Here is a 23,097-nt window from a genome sequence, read left to right as displayed (position 1 = left end):
GCAGGGCTGGGAATGGCCACATGGACCAGGCCACACCCGAAGCAGCCTCTGGCAGCAGAGCCAGCTGCAGAAGGGGAGTCTCAGCAGCCCCTGGGCCGAGAGCTGGCCGAGGCCAACCGCTTTGCCTATGCCGCCCTCTGTGGCATTTCGTTGTCGGAGCTGTTTCCAGAGCCTGAGCAGAGGTGAGCCTTTAAGTCTCTCAGAGGGAAGGCCAAGCCCTTTCAGGGAGGGCCATCTCAGTAGGCAGTTAGCTGCCAAGGTTAGTTTGCCACAGGGGGATGAGATGCCCCTTTCCAGTCATCTCTCATGGATGCTGTTCCCAAGCATCTTTTGAGCTCCGACTGGACACCAAGCACAATTTTCAGTTCACAGAAGGCCTGTGTATATGATAAATGAGACGGATTCACTCCTCCCCTCAAGCAGGTCACTGTCTACAGAAGACAAGAGATTCATTCATCCTCTAAATGTGTGTTTATTGTGCACTTACCATCTGTTGGGCGTCGTGCCAGCCTTGTAGATGAAACTGAAGAGTATGAGACCTGGCTCCTGATCCCTCCTGGTGCTTAGCCCCGGGAGACTCCCCCACCCCCACAGACACGACGGTGGCAAGCAGAGATGAGAAGGGGCCATGTGTGTATTGATGTCTGTCACTGCTGCTGCCGACTGGGTGTGGGCTTAAATCATGCATTTGGCGGCAGTGTAAAGGGATGGTTAGGAGCCTGCAAGGTTGCAAGGATGGGGGTTGGGCGGAGTTTTGGAGGTTGAAAGCGGCATGGAGGGGGTGCACAGCAGAGTCTATAGGGCAGAGCAGACATGAGAACCTGCTTAATTTAGGGTGATGGAGAAGCAGGAGCTAACGGACTAACCCTGAGGAAGGAAAGAGCCTAGAAGTGAGAGATGTCCCTGAGAAAGGGACCACACCACAGTAGGTGCTCAGTCTACATCTGTAGGATCAATATCACAGTGCCTAGCACACAGTAGGTACTCAGTCTGCATCTGTCTGATCAACATCACAGTGCCTAGCACACAGTGGGTGCTCAGTCTGCATCTGTAGGATCAACATCACAGTGCCTAGCACACAGTAGGTGCTCAGTCTGCATCTGTAGGATCAACATCACAGTGCCTAGCACACAGTAGGTACTCAGTCTGCATCTGTAGGATCAACATCACAGTGCCTAGCACACAGTAGGTGCTCAGTCTGCATCTGTAGGATCAACATCACAGTGCCTAACACACAGTGGGTGCTCGGTCTGCATCTGTAGGATCAATATCACAGTGCCTAGCACACAGTGGGTGCTCGGTCTGCATCTGTAGGATCAACATCACAGTGCCTAGCACACAGTAGGTACTCAGTACATTTACCAACTCTGCACCTTACTCCCTTTGCCCTAATTCATAGCAGTCTTTTTCTGTCCCACCAGCCAGCTCCCAAACTACACGGAGACTTATTAATTATGAAAGCACGGCCTTAGCTTGGACTTGTCCTATGAGCTCTTATAACATAACCCATCGTGACTTTTTACTATGTTTCATCTTGCATCTCCTGTCTCCTCACTGTCTGGTTGCCAACTCTGCCTTTGTTCTTCCCAGAGTCCTCTCTGTCCCCAGAAGTCCCACCTACCCTCTTCCAGTCTAGCTATTGGCCATTTCGCTCTTTATTACATCAATCAGAGCAGATCCATCTTCACACAGTGTGCAAATATCTCACAACACTGGTTTCCTCATAGTGTGAGGAGAACAGTGGAACCTCTTCCTGCAGCGGGCAACTTTTGGGTACGAGTTCTAAAACAGAACTAAAAGAATAAGTGGTAGATTTCTTTATGTGCTAAAAACAAACAAACAAACCAAAGGTGGATAATTCCCAGTTGGTGGCTGCTTCCAGAGGCACTTGCTAATTTATAAGATTCCTGATCATGAAATAACTGCTTCAGTTCTGTATATCACATCTTCACAGAACTAGGCCCAAGGCCGGAGGAAAGATAGACAGAAAGTCTGTCCTAATCTCCCTCCACCCCTTCCCCTCCACCCCTTCTCCAAGGCTTCCTTTTGTGTCATTGGTTAGATCCAGTCACATGGCCAAACTTCAGCCTTGGGGTGGGGAGGGGGAGAGTGTTTGTCAGCTTTTGCCATCACCAGAGAAACAACTGACACTGTATTGACGCCACAGGGGCAGCAGGGCAGGGGACGTGTACAGATGGCCTATGAAGAACCTGGCTCAGAGCTACAGCCCTGCATCAAGCTGGGCGTGGGGACACAGGAATGCAGTACCAGCACTTGTGATGTAAAGGCAGGAAGATCGGGAGCTCAACATCATCCTCCCCCACGTAGTAAATTTGAAGCCAGCCTGGGCTACACAAGACCCTGTTTCAAATGATGATGATGATGTGGTCATTGTTGCCATGGCCTCTATCTGGCAGCGAGAAACATCTGGATAGACTGCTCCCCAGCATCTTAGTCGCTTTCCTCTTCCTGCGACAGGAGCATCACGACCAAGGCCACCTGTAACGGAGAGTGTTTAATTGTCCCTGTGGTTCCAGAGGGTTAGTCCATGCTGGCAGAGCAAAGGCATGGCAGCAGGAACAGTGGAGAGCTCACCTCTCAAAGCAGGAGGCAGAGAGCACCTCAAAGCTCACCCTGGTGACACCCCCTCACAAGGCCATACCTCCCAGTTCTTCCTCAAGAGCCACCAACTGGGGACCAAGTATTCAGGTTCCTGAGACTTCTAAGGGACATCTTATTCTCATTCACACCACCTCACCAGGCAGACATGTGTCTGTCTCCTACAAGAGTTCAGCTCAACACCTACTCCGTCCCTTGCTTGTACCAAACCTGGGAAGCCGCCATCTTCCCAAAAGCTCCCCTAAGCTGAGCCACCTCCACCACCACCTCCCACCCCACCACCACCTCCACCATTACCATCACCACCACCTCCCCACCACCTCTGCCATCATCATCATCATCATCACAACTGCCACCACTACCACCAAAGGACCCCCCCCCCAAAAAGCAGGTCTTGATGACCCCAACTGCAGGCCTGTCCTGGTCACTGCTAAAAGGACACTAAAGGTATTAATTTTGTTTCCGTGTTCTCCCAGCATTCTCCCTGGGCTCCCCAGTTCCCCACTGTGCTGTGTGCCAAGTTACTGCCCCTCTGAATTTTAAGACAGAGAACAATTTTTTGAACTCTCTGCCTTTCTAAAACCCAGACAGGATGCTGGGTTCCCCATTATCTTGAGAAAACATTCAGTGGCCAGTTTTTTGTCCTCCTGAGACATCAAAGCAAGCGTCTTGAATATTTATTTCTTATCTGTCCTCTGAGCGTCCCAGATGCTGCGCCTTACAATTGATTCAATTTATTCACAATATAGAGCCAGGCGGGCAGGGAGGAAGCGCAGCAGTGGAGTGCCTGCCCAGAATGCGTGAGGCACAGTCCCACACCACAGAGACAGATAAATGAAAGAAAAAAGACCAAAATAAAACCAGAGAAGCTGTACAGAGACAGGTGCAGCAGCTTCAGGCTCATACCTCTATCCTGCTGCAGACTCTCCAGGAGAAGTCACATGTTCAAGGCCTACCTGGGCTATACACTGAGGCCACATCTCAAAAAAAGAGCCAAAACTGGTTGGGTATACAAAGTTCGGCAAAACTCCTTTTGCCAAGGTTCAGATGTTTTTGCTTCTCAGGCTGTGGCTGTATCAGTTATTCGGCCTCAGTCTTATAGCCCGTTTGTAGCCCCAAAGTGGCTATAAGAGCAGGGCTGTGTGTCAATAGAACTTTATTCATAAAAGCAGGCTGGGGGCAGATTCCTGAATGTTATAGTTTTATTTCATGAGGGGAGGAACCTTAGAGAAAGAATAAGGAAGCCAAGATTCCAAGGAAGCCTTGCCTGTGTTCCCCTTTGGTACCCTGGTGAGCTTGAACCCCAAAGCCAGGTACCCTACCTGTAAGAATGATCTTAGGGAGTGATCAGCACATGGTAACCCTAGGTAACAGAGTTGCTAGAGAGGGGCTGGCTCCATGGTAGGTAAGCACAGCAGTGAGGGTATAAGACAAATGTCTGAGACAGGTCTGGATCTAGGTTGCCATATCTGGGGGGACAGAGGTTGACCCAAGACCTTCCTGACCTCCTGGGGCTGTGGTAGGAATTCAGGTCTCTGTGTGGAAAGACAGCACAGGCAGGCTTAGCTGGGTGACGAGCGTCGCTGCCTTTGCTCTTGCTGTCTTACTTTATTTTTGACGGGGTTGGGGATGGAACCTGAGGCCTGGTGCACACTGTGCTTGCCCTTCACCACTGAGCTAAACTCCCAGCCCATCATTGCCTTATTTCTTTGTATGCCAGCCCTATCTACCAGAGTCACAGCAATTACCAAGGCCCTGCCCATCTGACATACAGCGTAACTTGTTCAGTTGTTATGCTGACCACACACACACACACACACACACACACACACACACACTTCCACTAGACGGTTGTGCTGTTTAGTTCTGTCAACTTGACACTGCCTGGAATCACCTAGAAAAATCTTCATGAAGAATTGTCTAGATGACGGTGGCTTACGGCTGTCTGTGGACGACTGTCTCATTGTTCATTGATGTAGGAAGAGGCCAGTTCACTGTGGGCAGCACCATTCCCTCTGCAGGGGGCCCTGAATAATGTGAGAGGAGAGAGCTAGCTGAGAGCAGCGAATAAGAAGGATCCATGGGCGTGGTCCATCTCTGCTTATGACCATATATACCATGTTTTAAGTTCCTGTCTTGACTTTCCTGCCATGATGAACTGTAACCTGGAATCACAAGCCAGATAAACCTTCTCCTCCCGAAGCTGCTTTTCGTTGGGATATTTTATCACAGCGATGGCAGCGGAACTAGAGCACCCATTGCAGAACTATGGCGGTCGGTAGTGCCCCACATGTGCCATGGGCAGATACCAACTCTGTTGACCTTTCCAGCGACCCTGTGAACTAGATTTTCTCATCATCACAACTATTTTATGTATTAAAACTGAGGCATAGAGAGATGGAGTAACTGATCCCAGGATCACACACCTGGGGCCAGGCCAGTGGCTCTGCTCTTTAAACTTGTGCTCTTGTGACAAGATAGTTCTCTGGGCCCCAGCCTTTCTTGGCAGGCGGCAAGCTAGGCTACTCCCTTGGCCCTTAGCCATTCCTCTACTACATTGACTGCTCTGTTCAGCCACTTACTCATTCCTGGAGACATCCTGTCCACACCCGCCACCCGTCCCTCCCGGGATGACCCAAGGGGAAGTGCATTATCTATCAGGAGACCGTCACTGGAGATAACATTTACTGCAGGTGTGCAGATGTCACACACTGCCCCTGTCATTTTATCTTCCTAGTTAATTCCTGGGGTGGGTCCCGATGTCACCCACACTTTACAGTCTTAGAAAATACAAAAGGTTAAGTGGGGACTCTGAGGATTTCCCAGAAAGGCCTCACATCATGGCCTAACTCTCACCCTTTTCTCTGTTGCCTCCTTGGCTCACCTGTCTATCAGTTACAATGCTGACTAGCATTGCTCATGCGTTTTCTGCTTGCTGTGTTCTGCCTTGTGAAGGTGGCCTCTTGAACCCGGTTTACAGTTAAGAGTTAAGGATTCTGAGGCACAGACAGAGGACAAACTACCTTCCCAAGTTGCTGTGGCCCTCTGTTCTCCTCATAGGAATGAAGGAGGGGCTATTAGCACAACCCTGAGGTGTCTATTACCTTTGGGACCTGCCCCAGCTATCTGGGATCACATTCCCAAGATGTTGTCTGACTCCCCAAGATACCCCCCCCCTTGAAACCACTGGGGGGATCCCCATCATCTTCAGAACTTCCCCTCAAGTCAATAGTGTTGTCAACTCAGGTGTTGCCCACAATGACAGCATGCTGCCCTCCTGGCTCTGCCCCCTTCTTCCCTTCTATAGGTGCTGGTCCCCAGTGGGGGTGGACAGTAATCTCTACCTCAGACCAGATTCTGGTGGCAGTGAAGCCAGGATCTGGATCCCACCCCCACCCCCAATAGCACTAGCCTTTGCGGTCTCTCTGCTCATAGCAGCGGTAAGGAATGGGATGGGTGGGCTGTATGGTAGGCATAAGGAGGGGGGCTCCTTAGGTTCCTTCACCACCAGGAACTTCTAAATATCTCTAGGAGTCCACCATGGTCTTGCTAGTTTCCCTGCAGAAGCAGAACCCAGGCCTGAGGCCCAGGGCAGTGTATGCAGGCTGTAACTCCACTTTAGAGTTTAAATGAGGGATCAACACTTCCACCTTTTCTCCTTCCTTTACTTCCTAATGAATTCTGTCTCCATGCCCTACCAACCCTGCCAAAACCTCAGCCCTGCCCAGAGGGCAGCCTGCATCAGATGTCTGGTGTGGAATCTGCCATGGTCCCCGAGAAAACACAATGTGCTTCTATCTCAGATCGGAGAGCTTCCAACACTCCACAGTGGCCCCATTGTCCCCTAGCATGTCCTGTGGCAGTGCACCTGCTGGTGTGAGCCCTTCACCTTTAGAGTGGCCGTCTTTCCAGAAATGAGTCCGCAGTGACATCCAGGAATATCTCCTGGCTTCCCAGGGTGTTCAGCTCCGCAGGTAGACCTGGCATTGCTTAGGACTTGGTCCCTTCCTCTGCCCTCATACATCACACCCCTCTGGGGTGACTTCTGTCCCTTGATTCTTTATTTCCCAGCATGGTTCAGGCCCAGGTCACATAGGTGGCGGCAGCTGACTGCCTTCATCACTGTGGTCCGTGTGCCTCTTGGGATAAAGTCTTGGTGGCAACTGAAGGTAGGGGCGGCATCGCCTGAGATTCTGTCTGGACCATCTCTGCATTTCTGGACCCTAGTCACAGGCTGACTTATGTGGCCCCATCCATCCACCATGGGCCTCTCCAGGCCATGTTTCCCAGAGGGCTGAGCTCTAACTACATCTCTTTATAGCTCCTTCTGCACAGAATTTGTGAAGGACCTGGTGAAATGGCTGCGCTTGTCCGAAGTCGTCCTCCCAACCATGACTGCCTTCGCCAGCGGCCTGGGAGGTGAAGGAGCCAACATCTTTGCTCAGACTCTACTGCAGGACCCCATCCTGAAAGGAGACCCCTCAGCAATCACTCAGGTGGGCTGGCTCCCAAGTGGCAGCTCTCAACCATCTACAACTCCAGCTCTGACTGAGAGAGAGCCCTGACGCCCTCTTCTGAGCCCCGTGGGTGCTGCACACATGTGGTACACAGACATGCTTACCACTAGAAGGAAAACCCCAACCCAAGGAAGCTAACTGTACCCAGAAAATACAGAAAACAGATAACTTCCCACTAGCAAACCCCAAAAAAGGGAAACACACAACCACTATCAAACACCCATGCACGTAAAATAAAATTTTAAAAACCTTAAAAAAAAATTCCAGCCTCCCCCTCCCAACTAGAAGTCTTGAAAGCACTTCTGGTTGTATGTACTTTGACCATGGGGCACACTCAGCCTGTGTCGCCTGCCCTAGAAGGTTGTTTGAGAATTAAATGTCTCAACGTCTGTAAAGGTGAGATCTTATTTTAAGGACTCAGCGTTAAACGCATAGTGATGGTTTCTGCCATGAAAATTCAACATCAGCTGTGATCCTCACTGTAATATAGGACAATGGATATTGAACTGGGTGGTGGGCTGTCCACACTTGACTGATAACTGTCTTCTTTTCCCACAGGACCTTCTGAGCTTCTCACTCAAGGACGGTAAGTGGATTTCCTGCCTTTGTGAGGTGGGTGCAGGGTGGCACCTGTGTTCCCCCGAGTATGTCATTGATAAGCACCGTGTGATATTGATGGGGCTTATTTCATTTCTACCTCATAACCCTCAAGTCTGTCCCTTCCTCACCTCTCAGCATCTTGGGGCCACCTAGGTGACAGCTGGGGTCTCCTCCTGCCACCCTCTCCACTTACATCTCAATGATGTTTCCAGAGGACTGCCTGGCTACCCTTGTCTCCCTGCCTCATACCCATCAAGGGCTTCCAGCACATTCTATGTGACCCTGAAGCCCCGGTGGACTTCTCATTCTCTCTCGTGACTCCTCATTCAATATAGTCAAGTCCCAGCCCCAAGGGTGGCCTGTACCAGCTGTGGCTCCTCGTAGCTCCCTGGGTGTCCAATGCTCTTTGCACCTTGGAGTCCTTGCACACAACCCTCCCCTCACCCTTTTGCACACTCTCCAGGCTGGGCACCATGACTTACTGTCCTTGGTTCTCCCACTGGCTTTGCCCTTACCTCCTTCCACTCAGCCCTCAGCTGCCCTGGAGACAGAACGTCTGACAAAGACAGCTTACAGATGACACATGGTAGATTGATTTGGCTCACAGTCTGAGGGCACAGCCCATCACAGTGGGGAAGACATGGGAGCAGGAGACCGGGGTAGCAGCTTTCATTCCATCCACAGTCAGGGAAGTCAGCCCATGTGCTACCCACTCAGGGTGACCGTCTTTCCTCTGTTAAACCTGCTGGAAACACCCTCACAGACATGCTTGGAGGTTATTTAGTGAAGAGTAATCCTCCCAATGCCACCCCTCCTCAATGTGATAACCTAACACGTAATTTTTAGTGATAACATTCTACTCGTGGCGTCAACATCTGTGGCTGTCTCATAACACACCATGTATTTAGTTCATTTTATCAGTTATGACAGCACTCAAAAGCCCAGAGCCCTTTCTGATGTTCAAGGTGATTTTAGCTATAAATCTCTATAAAAAACCAAAGTAAGTTATGGTGGTGGTGACACCTTTAATCCCAGCAGAGGCAAGTGGATCTCTGAGTTCAAGTCCAGCCTGGTCCATGGAGTGAGTTCCAGGACAGCTAGGGATACATAGTATCTCTGTCTCAGAAAGAAAATAAAAAGTTATATACTCCCAATTTACAAAGGCACAGAGTAATTGTTCCCATTCCAAGGAAGGAATGGGGGCAGAGAAAGAATAACATGGGCCCAATCAGGACCAAAGCCCAGAGGACAAAGAACATATCCGGCCACCCCATATCTGACATCCCAGAACTCTTGGTGGTCGCTCCTCAGGTAACTCCTGTGCTCTAGCGAGCTTCAGTAGCCTTACCTCTCCCGTTCCTGCCACTTGCAGCACAGAGATCTCTTCTGGGCACACTTCACTGTGTATTCTAGCTTTCCTTGGCATACGTCCCGTGGTCTTGGTTTTCTCCACCCTTTTTGGGGTCTCTGTTGGATTTTAGGCTTCACCGCACAGCTCCATCCAATGGTCTCTCAGAACGTCCTCCTAGGGGATCTGATTGCCACAATTAGAGTGCACAGCTTTCTGGAGCTTCAGTGCAAGCTTCCATGAGCCTCATGCACTGTGCACACACCTACTGGTGGGTTTCTATGGCTATGATGAGGCACCATGATCCAACTGGGGAGGAGTGGGTTTATTTTACTTACACTTCCACATTGTAACTCATCACTGAGGGAGTCAGGACAGATGCTCACACAGGCCAGGAACCTGGGGGCAGGAGCTGGTACAGAGGCCATGGAGAGGAGCTGGCTTGCTCACCCTGCTTTCTTGTAGAAACCAGGACCACCAGCCCAGAGGTGGAATCACCCACCAATCACTAAGAAAATGCCCTACAGCTCGATATTATGGAGGCAATTCCTTCATGAGGTTCCCTCCTCTCAGATGACTTTAACTTGTGTTGTTGACCTGAAGCTACCCAGCTGCTAAACAGCTGTTGGCCCCTCCGTAAACCTAGTGCCTGAACCCAGAAAGCCTCTTCTAGGAAATTGCGGTCAAGCTGAGAAAGCCTCTTAACATTCAGTTTGGGCTTTTTTTGTTTTTTCAAATAAATGTCTATTTTCCCAAGTTGGAGCCTTCCGAAGATGAGATCTTCAGACTCTCCAGAATGGCCCATTACACCCGGCTTATGGCCTTCTAGAGTTCTGTAGCCTGCAGTTCAGATTCTCCTGGTCCTGGAAAGCCATCCAAAGGCCTATGAGCCATATTGTGAGGTACAGGGTTGGTCTTCCTTATCGATATGTATTTCTCCCATCCATTGTACTCTTCTTATTGCTATGGCAAAGAACCTGAACAAAAACAACCTAAGGGTACCCTCCTGGCGGGAGAGACACTGAAAAAAAGGGATTTCCCAGGGTGAGGCTCACCTATTGCAGTGCAGGTGTTTGGACCCCTGGGGTCTCCCCCACCCCGTGGGAAACTCAACTGCATAATTTATGGCTGTGGGGGACTGCTTTTCCTGTGTTTAGTTTAAAAAATAGAGTATTGGAGCTGGAGCGATGGCTTAGTGGTTGAGTGCCAGCTGCTCTTCCAGACGCTCTGGGTTCAGTTCTCAGTACCCATGTGGTACTTACAACCACTTAGAATGCCAGTCCCAGGTAATCCAGCACATCTCTGACCTCCTTGGGCACTGCACACATATGGTACACAGACACGCATGCAGTCAAAACTGCCACCCACATAAAGACGTTCTTAGAAACCCACCAGCTCAAGGAATGAAGGGTTTATTTTTGAATGAAAAAAAAAAAAGACCAGGAAACCAGGAAGGACAGGACTGCTCCTAGGTGTGGTGGGGGAGGCAGTTTATTGTAGACAAAAGAGAGCAGAGGCAAAGGCATCTGGGAGAGTCAGAGTGAACATGATCCTGAGCTGGGCCACCCAGAGGGTGAGGAGGAGAGGGGAGGGGAGAACAAGGAGAGTATAGGGTAGACAAAAGGGCCAGACAACCAAAATGGCTGGATTATATGGGAAAGGACTTCTGGGAAAAAGGCAGCCATACCCATAACAGACAGGGACCGAGGGATAGTGGGGAACCTGGTGGCCAGGTACACTTTGATATATCAAATAGGCACCCCAGCCATTGGTTCCAGGTTTGAGACCTAACTATTTTGGCTTATAGTTTCAGGGTGCAGTCCATCATGGAGTGGGTGGCATGACAGCAAAAACTTTTCTGGCCATAGTGGGAGGAGCACGAGGCAAGGTCACATGACAGCTGCAGTCAGGAAGCAGGGAAAGGTGGATGCTCACTGGGCTGGTCTTCCCTCCCCAGTTAAAGTTTGTCGGAGACAGTCTCACGGTATACCAAATCCAGTTGGACTGACAAAGAAGTTAGCTACCTCACATGGGAAAACATTTGGGCCTCTCAGTGTGGACAACAAAAGTAACTTTGCACTTCCTTATGTGTCTCTTGGTAACAACTTCCTCGCTGCTCAGAAGCTTCCAGTAGGTCAAGCTCAGCGCCAGGCACTTAGCAAACTCCTGTCAGTAAGTTCAGGAGATAGATCTGCCGCCCTCTTTGTGGAGGAAGGCGGTTCACTCACGTTCAACCATTTTCTCTTCCAGAGTTACTGGGTGAGCAGCAAGCCCAGATTCTGCCTGTATTGGTTTCCCATGACAGTGTTGCTGGCCTCCTGACTTCTCTGTACCCTCTGAGAGGCCAGGCATCTCTGAACCACAGACATCTGGGTGGCGCTCCCTCTGGAGGCTCTAGTGGGATCCTTCGTGTCTCTCTCAGTTTCTCTTTGCCCTCAGAGCACCTTGGCCTGGGTCCCGAACCCTACCTGGCCTTCCCAAGGACTTTGCCTTCCCACTATCTCCCTTCTGTGTGCCTCACCTCTGTTGTCTTGGAAGGACAACAGCTCGACAGGACAACCTCATCTCGAGGGCTTTATCTTGATATCTGAAGAAGCATTTTTTTTTCTGACATAAAACACTTTCCATCTCAGGTACATCTTAATGACACACTGTTCAACCGCTAAGCAGCCATGGCTGCCTCTCAGGCACCTGCTGTCCCCATGGCTGCTGTCCGCCATCTTCCGCCAACTCATGGATATTGCCTATTCCCTAATCTGAGTTTTTAGTCCCCAAACCTTGGGTGCTTATTCTGTTAGCCAGTAGGAAAGGGGGGACAAATTAATGAGGAACTTCCCAGCAAAGTGATTAATGCCGGGCGTGATGGCACATGCTCTTATTCACAAAAGGTGAGAGGTAGACTAGTGAGGATCTGAGGTTAGTGCCAGCCTAGGCTGTGTGAAACCCTGCTCGCAAAGCCACCTGGAAAACTCAGAGGAGGGGTAGGAAGCACAACAGCTCAAGGGCAGGAATGGGCAAAGAGTCCCAGGACTGGCAGACAGTGAGGTGACAGATGCGGGTGGGCTCAGGGCCATCAAGGGCCTAGGTGACCAGGCTGGGGAGCTGGGCAGGTATGAGGCCCACAGGCTCAGCCAAGCAGCAGAGAGAGCTTGGAGAAGGCCGCTGGCAGGCAGACAGATGTGGCCATGGAGAAGAGAGGGTCCCAGAGTGCTGCCTCAGCTCTGGGACTCTGGGTGTCTGATACCTGGAACCAGGGTCTCTTGGAGATGCTGAGTTTGCAAGGTTTTGTTTGGAGACCCTTGAAGAGCAGGGAGCCGAGGCCTCCTCCGGTCACACGTGAACTGTGGAAACTGCCTTCTCTTGCTTGGTTGCTAAGGAGGGTTTGTGTGGTGCAGTCACTGCCCAACCGGATGGCAGAGCTTGGAGGTCACCCTTCATGGAGGCTGCTGCTTATGAGGACAATAAAAATTCTAGGTTGTTAGAAAAGATCTCTAAGCCTGCTGTTCCCACTATGGTCCACAGACCCCCACCCCCAACACCAGTGCCAGCATCAGCACCAGCAGCCCGCAGAACTTTGCCCGAAATGCCTAGTCTGGGCCCAGAAGACCCACAGTGCCATCAGTAACTGCTGGTTCCCAGTAGACTCCTCCAGCCTCTGGCCCAGAGAATATTTTTGGTCCTTTATGTTATCAGTTGGAGGGCGAGGGCATGCTGTGGGAATGCACGTATTGTAGTGCATGTGTGGAGGTCAGAGGTCAACCTCGTGGGTCAGGCCTCACCTTTCACCTTGTTTGAGACAGACTCTTCGTTGCTTCCTATGGCATCCACCAGGCTAGCTGGCCCATGAGCTTGTGGAGATTCCCATCTTCCCCTCACATCTCACCATAGTGTCCTGCTTTACTTGGGCTCAGGGAATCAGAGCCTTAGGGTGTCACAGTTGTATAGCAAGCATCTTATCAGTGAGCAAACTTCTAACTCTGGGTCTTTAAACTGTGTTGAGCTGTGACAGAATGCCTGAGACTGAGTAACTCGCAGGGAACAAAGATGAATTTCTTACAGTTCTAGAAGCCGGGTCTGATATCAAGGGACCTGCACCTGGCAAGAGCCTTCATGTTGAAGTGTCCCATGGCAGAAAATGGAAGAACAAGGGAGAGCGGGAATGAGAGAAAGCAGGATGGGTCGGGACCTGCTCTGGCAATGCCAGCTTAATAATCCCTCCCAACTTAGTCTTTTCTTAAAGATTTCACCTCTTAACACTTGCATTGGGGTTAAGTTTCCAACGCTTGCTTCTGATGGCTATAGTCAAGCCAGACCTGAGAGTACAGTCTCAATGACGACAAAGCCACTGTGTGCTGAGCCACTGCTCTGGACCGAGCATGGATCTAAGGGGTCACGCAGCTGCCTGACTCTCCGGCCCCCAATGAAGCACTCTGGACACTTGCTTCAGTTTGCAGACCTGAGACTCACCCGTCAAGGCTAATTTGGATGATCGCATTTTGACAGGAAAGACCAAAACCAAGAAAGGAAGGGGGACCTTCTCGGGAAACACAGTAAGTGGTAGACTAGGAATCAAAACCAGGCTTCCTGGACCAGCGCTTTTCCCATCCCCTCTCCACTGGGTTGAACCTGCCTTGGCCTTGCTCCTTAACCTGTCCTACTTGCCTTTCTCACCGGAGAGCCATGTGAGTCCTCCCCCTCCTCCTCACTCCATCAGCAAACCACGAACCATTGTGAATTGAGTACATGTGGACCCTGATATAGACCACTGTGTGAGCAACCCAGGAGCTGACACTTACAGAATCTTTATATGTGGGTTCAGAATGGCTACCTTCTCTCCTAGGGGCATCCTCTTTGAACGCAAAGTCTCAGCTAGTACTGCCTCTTGTGTTCGTATTGAGAAAACCCACCATTTACCAAACACCCTTACTAAGGATGGAGGATGGGTGGATGATGGATGGATAGAAGGAAGAATAGGTGGGGGGTGGATGAGTGGATGGATGGACAGATGAGAGAAAAAGAAAAGAGGGATGGGATAGAAGAATAGTCTTCAGAGAACAAGCCTAGATCGGAGCTGTCAGTTCTCTGAACATTGTTCTCCAGAGACTGGCTGGGGTTGCCCAGCAGGGAGGCTGGATTTCTCCCTGTGTGGGGCAGAATGAATAATCATGGAATCCACATTTCTAAAAAGTTGCTGGAAAATTGACCTTTACTGACAGTCTGGGGATGATTGTTACAGAGTAATGCCATATTGGCTACTGGGTGGGCTGCGATCATGTTCTTTATGCTGTGGCACCCCGGGGACACGGCTGTTTGCCCACACAACTGTAAAAGTTAGTCATGTAGTACTAGAGTTGGCAGCTCTCATCCTGCGGGTTCTGTGGATGTTTGGAGCAGAGGATCCTGTGTGGCATGGCATCCTGCTCACTGTAGGACGTCAAGCGGCCTCCCTGGCCTCTATCCATTAGATTTCAGTAGCCTATCTCATGTTGTGACAATCAATGGTGTGTGAGAATGGGGAGACGGCTCAGTCGGTAAAATGCTTGCTACACAGCGTGAGGATCCGAGGTCGGATCCCTGGCACCGTGTAAAAGCCAAGCATGGGCATTGAGGATATGGAGACAGGCAGATAGATCACTGTTGCTCACTGGCCAGCCGGCCTGCATAGCTGAATCAGCGAGCTTTAGGTCCCATGAGAGGACAGCCGAGGAAGACAGCCGACGCCTACCTCTGCCCTTAATATGTGGATGTGCATCCACCCACACACAAATGTCGGTGCAAAATCAAAACGTTGCTATCACGGTTGCGACCTGTTTATTTGCACTCGGTAACCCTTACAAGTCATTGAAGTTGCTCTTTGGGCCCTTTGTATTGATTGTGAGTTATTGCATAGTGTGTAACCTCACATCAGCTACTGGAAACCCATATCATTGCCCCTGCTTTCAGGGAGGAATCAAGGCCCCAGAGGTTAAGCAAGTCACCCAGGGTTCCATTTCAGAATTTCTTTTAAGGCAGCACGAAGCTCGGTGTGAACTCTGAAATCAGAGCCAGGGCAACTGAACCCTGAGTTTTGCCCTCTGCTCTCTTTGTGCCTGTCGTGGGTCAACAGAAAGCCAGGTTCCCTGCACGTGCACACACGTGAGCCACAGCCGTGTGCGCCTCACAGCTGACTCTGCTTTCTGTGAGAAGTCTTTCTGGAGGGATTGCATCCCTGTCCCCGAATGAACAGGGCTTTGTGAAATGACGCTGGCCTGACAGAAATGTCCCTCCTGTGACCAAGTTGCTAAGGTCCCTGGCCGTGTCCTTGAGTTTGGGGCAATTGATGATTAATTTTGCAACATCCTGCTTCCCCTATTCAGCAAATAAGCCCTGCGCCTGCTGGGTGCCAAACTCCCAGCTAAGAGCCTCCTTTCCAATCACTCTGGTGGGAGCCACACAGTTCCCCCAGGACGGGTGCAATGGCTGGCTCCATCTTACAAAAGAGGAAAGTATGGCACAGGGGCTAAGATAACCTGTCTGAGACCACATTGCTTGAAGCCAAGTAGTGGGATTCTAACCTTGAAGCATCACCCACAATCCATCCCTTCCCATGCTGCCTCCAGGCCTGAGGGTGGACACTGTTGCGCCTTGTTCTCCACCGTGCAGAACCATCTTACGGGTGACAGGATGAGCATGTCAACACAAAGAGTAACACTCGGGACAGTCAGGTGGGGTGTGCCTGTAATCCAGCACTCGGGATGCAGTGTCCAGAGGACTGAGGATCTGAGACCAGCCCGGGTTACAGTACGTCTTTGCCTTTAAACAAAACAAAACAGCGATTCTGGGTGCTTTTGGTTGTGTACTGTGTGCCTCTAGTGCTGGCCAGACTCAAGAGCCTCCGGTTACTTCTCAGCAAAGGCAGAGGTAGCATGCACAAGACCCTGGGTTCCATCCTCGTGCTCATGTACACCCAGACACACACACACACACACCCAGACACACACACACACACACCACAGTTGGGGTCAAGTTCCTCTACCAAGGAACTAGTGGTCCTGGGCAAGTGACCAGTGACCCAACCAGTGCTGTTTCCTCTGAACAATGGTATGAGTAGCTAAGCCTGCCTCCTTGGGAAATGAAGGTTTGTGAAAGCAGGGTAGAACAGAAGTATAGCTCAGAATGTGGCCCAGAATGGGCAATGGAGAGCATTACTGTCTGCTGGCATATTGTTCCTAGGGCGGTTGGATGGCATCTCCCAGACTCTACCTTATGTCTGCTTAGATTTCCTGCCTGACTCTATCCTGCCTTGCCATAGGCCAAAGCCTCTTTGTTTAGCAACCAATGAGAGCAACACATATTCACGGTGTACAGAAAGACATCCAACAGCACTAGGGTTTCTCTGTCCCTCTAGCCAGCTCCCAAACCACAACACAGAGACTTATTAATTACGAAAGCTCGGCCAATAGCTTAGGCTTATTTTTAACTAACTCTTATAACTTAAATTAAGCTGTATCCTTTAATCTATGTTCTTTTACATGGCTCAGTTACCTTTACTTTGTAATGTCCACGCTGCTTACTCTTCATCCCTGGTGTCTCTGCCTTCTTCCCAGCATCCTCCATGCCTGGAAATCCTGCCTAGCTTTTGGCTCTTCAGCTTTTCAGTAAACCAATTATAGTAACATAGCTTCACACAGTGTAATCAAATATCTCGCAACAGGAGACAGACAGGAAAAAAAAGTAGGCAATCAAAACTACCAACATATTTATTTTTATTTGCTTGAAACAGGTCCCAAGATGATCCTCCTGCCTCCACCTCCCAAGCGCTGGGATTACAGGCATGCACCACCAGGCCTGGTTTATGTACCGCTGAGGGTGGGAGACAAGACTTCATGCATGTTAGGGAAGCACTCTGTCAACTGAGCTGCATCCCTAGCTCCAAAACTGCCCATCTAAATGGTAGTCAGTAGGAACTGCTGTTGCTGAGGCAACAGAGGCCGTGGCGTGGCATTCACAGGGCTTCCCAGAGGAGGTGACCCCTGAGAAGGAACTGAGCTATACATAAACCTCAGGTGGAATGTTCTAAGTATTGTCAGAGCTGGCTTATAATAAAGGCTTGGGGGAGGGGCTTAGCCAGTTATGTTCTGTGCCCAGTGCCCCCCACCATGTCCCCTGGGAAGGAAAGACTCTGAGCTCCAGAAAAAAAAAAAAAAAAATCTCACGCAGGGTTGGCTCTTAACCACTGACCCTTCTCTCCAGCCCCCTCACTGCTACTTCTTAATTGTAATTGCTACTGTTATAAATTGTCATATGGAAATATCAGATGCATAGGGTATCTGATATGTGACCCTTGTGAAAGGGTTGTTCAACTCCCAAAGGGGTCCTCGATCCACACGTTGAGAGCCACTGCACCAGACCGATGCCCAGGGTCTTGGGCCAAAACGGATGGATGGCATGGGCTGCTCTTCCAGAGGTCCTGAGTTCAGTTCCCAGCACCTACATGGCAGCTCACAATCTGATGCCCTCTTCAGGTCTGCAGGCATGCATCAATGACAGCTTACAAGTTAGCTGACCACCTGGTAAGCTGGTAGGAGACCTGTTCCAAACTGCCTGACATAGTCCAGGAACCACCCATATCCCTCCCTCAAACTGCTCTGCTCCCAGGCGCGCAGCCCAGCCCCCAGTCTTTGAAATGACTCTTTCCAGATGCTTCCCCTTCCCGGGAAGGGACCTAGTGCCTGATATTACCACCCTGCTTATTAACTCCCCGTGCACGTGGCAGCCTGAATCACCGCAGCCTTGACCGATGGAGCATGCATTACCGGCTAATTACAATCGCCACCCATTAATCACCCCAGCCAAGCCTTCTCCACAGCCTGATTATCTCTGGGTGTCACAAGTTTCCCTTCAAAGAAAAAGGAGTGCCTTTGTCTGTGTGAACCCAGTGACCCCCAAGACGCGACACACTTGTCTGTCCCTGGGCACGTAGGCAATTCCCATTATAGTATGTATGTCTGAGGACTCTGAGGACCCCATCCCTGCCCTGACCAGCGTGTGTGTGTGTTGCTAAGAATGGAGCCCAGTGCATGTTAGATCAGCTCTGCCGCTGAACTGTCTCCCCAGCCAAGAATCTTATCCCTGCTATGTTCCTCAGACATCACAGATGGGCAGCAGGAACTCAAAACTGCGCGTCTGACTATTCGTGTCTCCACAGGGCCCCCGAGACTGTGGAGCGGCTGAATGCCAAGTCCTGTGACTCTCTGGGGGAAACATCTGATGTTAAGCTCTTATGTTGCACCTCACTAAAGGCAGATGCTGCAGTAGGACATTTGGATGAGTCAGAGTGTCATCTAGCCTGGCACAGGCAAGCCTGTCACAGAGGAATGCCAGGAGAGAAGCTATATGCAGGACCATAGACCCCAGCACAGGTGTGGTCTGGAGAGGGTCCAGACAAAGATGGCAGCCGAGGCTTAGCTTGAGGAAAAGAAAGCTTCAAAGCTCAGTAGAATCTGGGCCCTCAGAGGTGTCCTCCTCAGCTCTGGAACCTCAGACTGTTTGCTACCCTACATGACTTTGGAATTGCCTCCAGATGAAGCATCTTGAGATGGGGAGATGGTTCTGGATGGCGATAGTGGCGTGATGGAGCCCCAGGGTCCCTGGAGGAGAGAGAGGAGACAAGAAGTAGAGGTTGGAGTAATATGAGCAAGAGCCAAGACTTCTAAAAACTGGGAAAGGGGTTGGGTACTGTCGCAGAATGAAGGATTGAAAATTCAAAGCTAGCTTGGGCTACTTAGTGAGCTCAAGGTCAGCCTTTGGGATACATAGCAAAGCCTTATATGAAGACAGGAGTGGGCTACGTATGAGAATTTGGTGGCTGCAAAATGGCTCGGTCTCTAAAGTGCTTGCCTTAAGTTCAGTTCCCAGCATTCACAAAAAAGCCACGTCCAGGGACACATGCTTGTAATCCCGGCACTGGGGAGGCAGAAGCAGGAGCATCCCTGGGACCTGATGGTCAGACTAGCCAAACCGGCAAGCTCCAGGTTCAGTGAGATACCCTGTCTCAAAAGATAAGGTGAAGAGAGGTGGAGGGAAAACCTGTTGACCTCTGACTTCTACACAAATACACGAACACATATGCATTTCTCTTTCTCCCTCCCTTATACATGCATGCACGCACACACATACAGCATACACACACACATACACGATACACACACACAGAGAGAGAAAGAGAGAGAGAGAGAGAGAGAGAGAGAGAGAGCATTACAAGATCTCAGAAAGGCTAAGAACAAATCCTCCCTGACTCCCTGAGAGAAACCATCCAGCTATTACCTCTATTTGGAATCTGTGTCCCCGGTCCTATAAAAACATCAACTTGTGCTATCTGGGCCAGTGAGATGGCTCCAGGTTAAAAGAGCTGACAAGCCCAATAACCCGAGTTCGATCCCTGGGACCCACATAGTGGAAGAGAAGAACTGACCCCTGCAAGTTGTCCTCTGACCTCCACGCATATGCCATGGCTTACATTATAAGCACACAGGCACGTGTGTCCTGGTGTGCTTGGGTCAGGGGGCGGAACCGCCCCTGAGGCTGGCTTCCCTGGGGCTTTTATTTTTTGTCTCCAGGTTTGGGTTTTGCTGTTTGCACCACAGCTGGCATCTCTGGATTAAAACCTGAACTGATTCTTCGGGTGTTCTGTTCCCTTTGAAGGACACTACGACGCCCGAGCTAGAGCCCTCGTTTGTCATGTGACTTCCCTGCTCCAGGTGCCCGTGGAGGAGCTTGATGTACTCGAGGAGGCCTTCCTGGAGAGCCTGAAGGACACCAAAGAGGAGGAGTCTGAGTAAGACAGCCCAGCGGGCCCTGGTAGAAGCCTAAATCCCACTTGAGGGCTTTTGCCCATCACGGGTTGTTGCATGAATATTAAAAACTCAGAGTCCGATATTGGGGTTCAACCTGAAGATCAGAAAAGCAAAGCAGCCAGCCACTGGCTCTTACCTCTTTCTCAGACTGAAATGGCGATCCTGCCTCCAGAAATCCTCAGCATGAGACAGAGCTGAGACCGGCCTTCTCCCGTTTTATATTCTACTCTAGTGCTGGGATTGAAGGTGTGCACCACCACCGCCTGGCCTCTGTGGCTAACTTGTGTGGCTACTGGGATTAAAGGTGTGTCTTACCTTCCTGGTCTGTAAGGCTGACCAGTGAGGTTGTTTTACTCTCTGATCTTCAGGCAAGCTTTATTTATTAGAATACAAATGAAATGCCACTACAGTGGGTCCCCTTCCCAAGCAGAGGTCCCAGTGGCCCTGACTCGCTGTGTAACCTTAGCAAGTCACTTGCCACCCTCTCTGGGCTTGGCTATGTTTACAAGAAGAAATATTCTCTAAAGGCCCTGGATGTGTGACCACCATCCAGTGGTCCCGACGCCCTACTCCACCTCAAGTTTTTATGACACTGTCTGCGGGCCCACATGAACTATCCACTACTTTACCACAGACGGGTGGCCTCCTTTCTCTCACCACAGTATCCCTGGATATAAGGTGGCTATAAGAATAGTGCCCTCTCAGGGTCACTGGAGAAAGGAATGTGTGACCCTGTCAGAAAATGCTCAGCCCAGGGCTGGCACATGGCAAGGGCCTGACAGATGTGAGCCCTCCCGTTCACAAACCCCTGCACCATGTGGGGAGATAGCTCAGAAAGTGCTGGCCTTAGAAGCACTGAACCGGAGGTGGATCCCAGAACCAGCAAAAGCTGGTAATGGTGGTATACACTTGGATCCCTGGCACTCATTGGTCAGCCAGCCTAGCCAAACTGGTAAGTTTCAGGCCAGACAGGAGAGACCTGTCTCAAAAGTAAAAAAAAAAAAAAAAAAGAAATAGTGGATGGTTATCTGAGAAGTACCAAACAGAACTTGTCCTCTGACAACATGCACGCATGCACACACGCACGCACACACACATCACACACCTTGCCGCCACCACCCATGTTCACACTAAGAATGTGGGAAGGAAAACCAACCTTGTGACTTGGCCAGCTCCCAGCTCTGAGCGTCATTTAATCCGGTATCGTAAATCAACCCCAGTGCCCTCCTGATCCTGACCTGCTGCACCAGGCACTAGGCACTGCAGCCCATGCAGCCCAGCACAGGCTTCTTCTCATCCCTCAGTTACCCCAGCTCAACCCAGTGGGAGGTAGAAATCTGAAGCCCAGGACAGAGGCAGAGCCTGCACCCCCAAGAACAAAAGGAGGGGTTGTTAGATTTTTGGTTTGAGGATAGTTTTTTTGTTTTGTTTTGGGGGATTGTGGCTTGTTTTGCTTTAAGACAGGCAGGTCTCTCTGTGTAATCCTGGTCTATTCTGAAACTTGCTATGTAGACCAGGTTAGCCTCAAATACATGGATATCCATCCATCTACTTCTGCCTCCTGAGTACTGGAATTGAAGGCATGCGGCCCCACAGGCTCAGGTGGTTTGTTGAAATAACCTAAAGGGAGGGTGAGGAGATGGTTCAGTCAGTAGAGTTTGCCATGCAAGCATAAGGAACCAAATGTAGGCCTCCAGCAAGCTGGGAACAGCAGCGAGCACCTGTAACCCTAGCAGTGGCGGGTGGAGACAAGAGACTCCCTGATACTAGTTGGGGAGCTCCAGGTTCAGTGGGAGACCTTGTCCCAAAAAATCAAATGGAGAGTGATCGAGGAAGACACTTAATGTCAACCTCTGGTATTGACACATACAAACACACATATGCATGTATATGCACACATGTGTGCATGCACACACTTACTTCCATACACACAAACACACATGTGTGCATGCACACACTTATCCACACACACATAAGTACACACTTACCCCACACACACACATATGCATGCATGCACACACTTATCCACATACACATAAGTGCACACTTACCCCATACATACACAAACACACACATGCATGCATGCAGACATTTGTCACAAACACACACATAAGTGCACACCTACCCCATACACACACACAAACACACACATGCATGCATGCACACACTTATCCCCACACACACACATGTGCATACTTACTGTCATTTATATACACGCAAAAGAAACAATATGAAAATATCCATGTTTTGATGCTCAGAACTATACCAGGGAGCAAACAGCTGGACCTGGGCCAATAACCTTAACCAAAGGTCATTGTCAGAAGAAAAATTACCACATTCTTCAGCTAGGTTCAAAGTGTGTCAGGCCTCATAGCCTTGGGAGGGAGAGACCTCCAAGTTAGTTAGTTAGTCCCTGAAGATTTGTTACAGACAGGAGCGTGTTACCTGGGGTGGGAGGAAGGACTGTGCCCACTCTGTCCCTATCAAAGAGTCTGAGAACATGGACTCCAGAAGTTCCGACACAGCCCAGCTCCAAACTTCCCCAGGGCCTCAGTTTCCTTACCTGCAAAATGGGGATAGCAATCAAGACCTATTGCCCAGGTTTCCTGTGGAGCAGAAAGGAAGCCAATAATGACGGGTTCATATAGCTCATCGTCTAGTTATTAGCAATGGGGTTGCAATTATGTTATTATTACATCGGAATGTGGAGTTTTCAGGGCTGTAGAGAGCTCTGAAATTCTCTAGGATTTGAGACCAAAGGAGAGCAGCTCTTCAGACCAGGGTCTCTATTGATGCTCCTGTGTGGGCTTGGGCAGGTTTTTTTTTCTTAATCTTCTCTGGGCACCAGGACAAGTTTGTCACTTTGGTGTTAAGGGACAGGGTTCTATAGAAATTTCTTTTCCTATTAAGTCTTTTTAGTGACTCTCTCTGGTGCTGCTTTCTGGGTGGGACTCAGAGTGTGACATGCCACCCCAATGTGCTCGGTCCTCACCTGAATGCTAGGGCCACCCCAGCCTCCCTGGGTATTTAGTGACCTCACCTCTCTGTGCCTTGGTTTTTTTAGCTTTGGTGTGGGGTTAGTGGGAGTTCTATGTCAGAGGGCTGTAGGAGAATTAAATTAATTGCCTCACATCAAAAGCTTGGGACAGTGCCCTGGTATGCTGTAGGCCTTGGTGAC

The 23,097-nt window shown here is 50.2% G+C and overlaps 1 protein-coding gene across 7 annotated transcripts in view; it reads left to right on the top strand.

Annotated features, from left to right (window-relative positions):
* Positions 1 to 23,097, top strand: part of Tmco4 (transmembrane and coiled-coil domains 4) — a 77,218-nt gene that overhangs the window by 12,706 nt on the left and 41,415 nt on the right. For all 7 annotated transcript variants that reach the window (XM_048443380.3, XM_048443376.3, XM_048443379.3 and 4 more), the window contains 4 exons: positions 5 to 182; positions 6,941 to 7,115; positions 7,695 to 7,722; positions 19,768 to 19,900. In XM_048443380.3, the coding sequence (XP_048299337.3) occupies positions 13 to 182; positions 6,941 to 7,115; positions 7,695 to 7,722; positions 19,768 to 19,900 (506 nt within the window). In that variant the 5' untranslated portion in view covers positions 5 to 12. The remainder of the gene's footprint in view (positions 1 to 4; positions 183 to 6,940; positions 7,116 to 7,694; positions 7,723 to 19,767; positions 19,901 to 23,097) is intronic.

Source organism: Myodes glareolus, chromosome 6 (assembly GCF_982192425.1).
Source record: "Myodes glareolus chromosome 6, mMyoGla1.1, whole genome shotgun sequence".
Lineage (NCBI taxonomy): Eukaryota > Metazoa > Chordata > Mammalia > Rodentia > Cricetidae > Myodes > Myodes glareolus.
The sequence above is the reverse complement of the archived record's forward strand: the minus strand, read 5'-3'. Positions and strand labels throughout refer to the sequence as shown.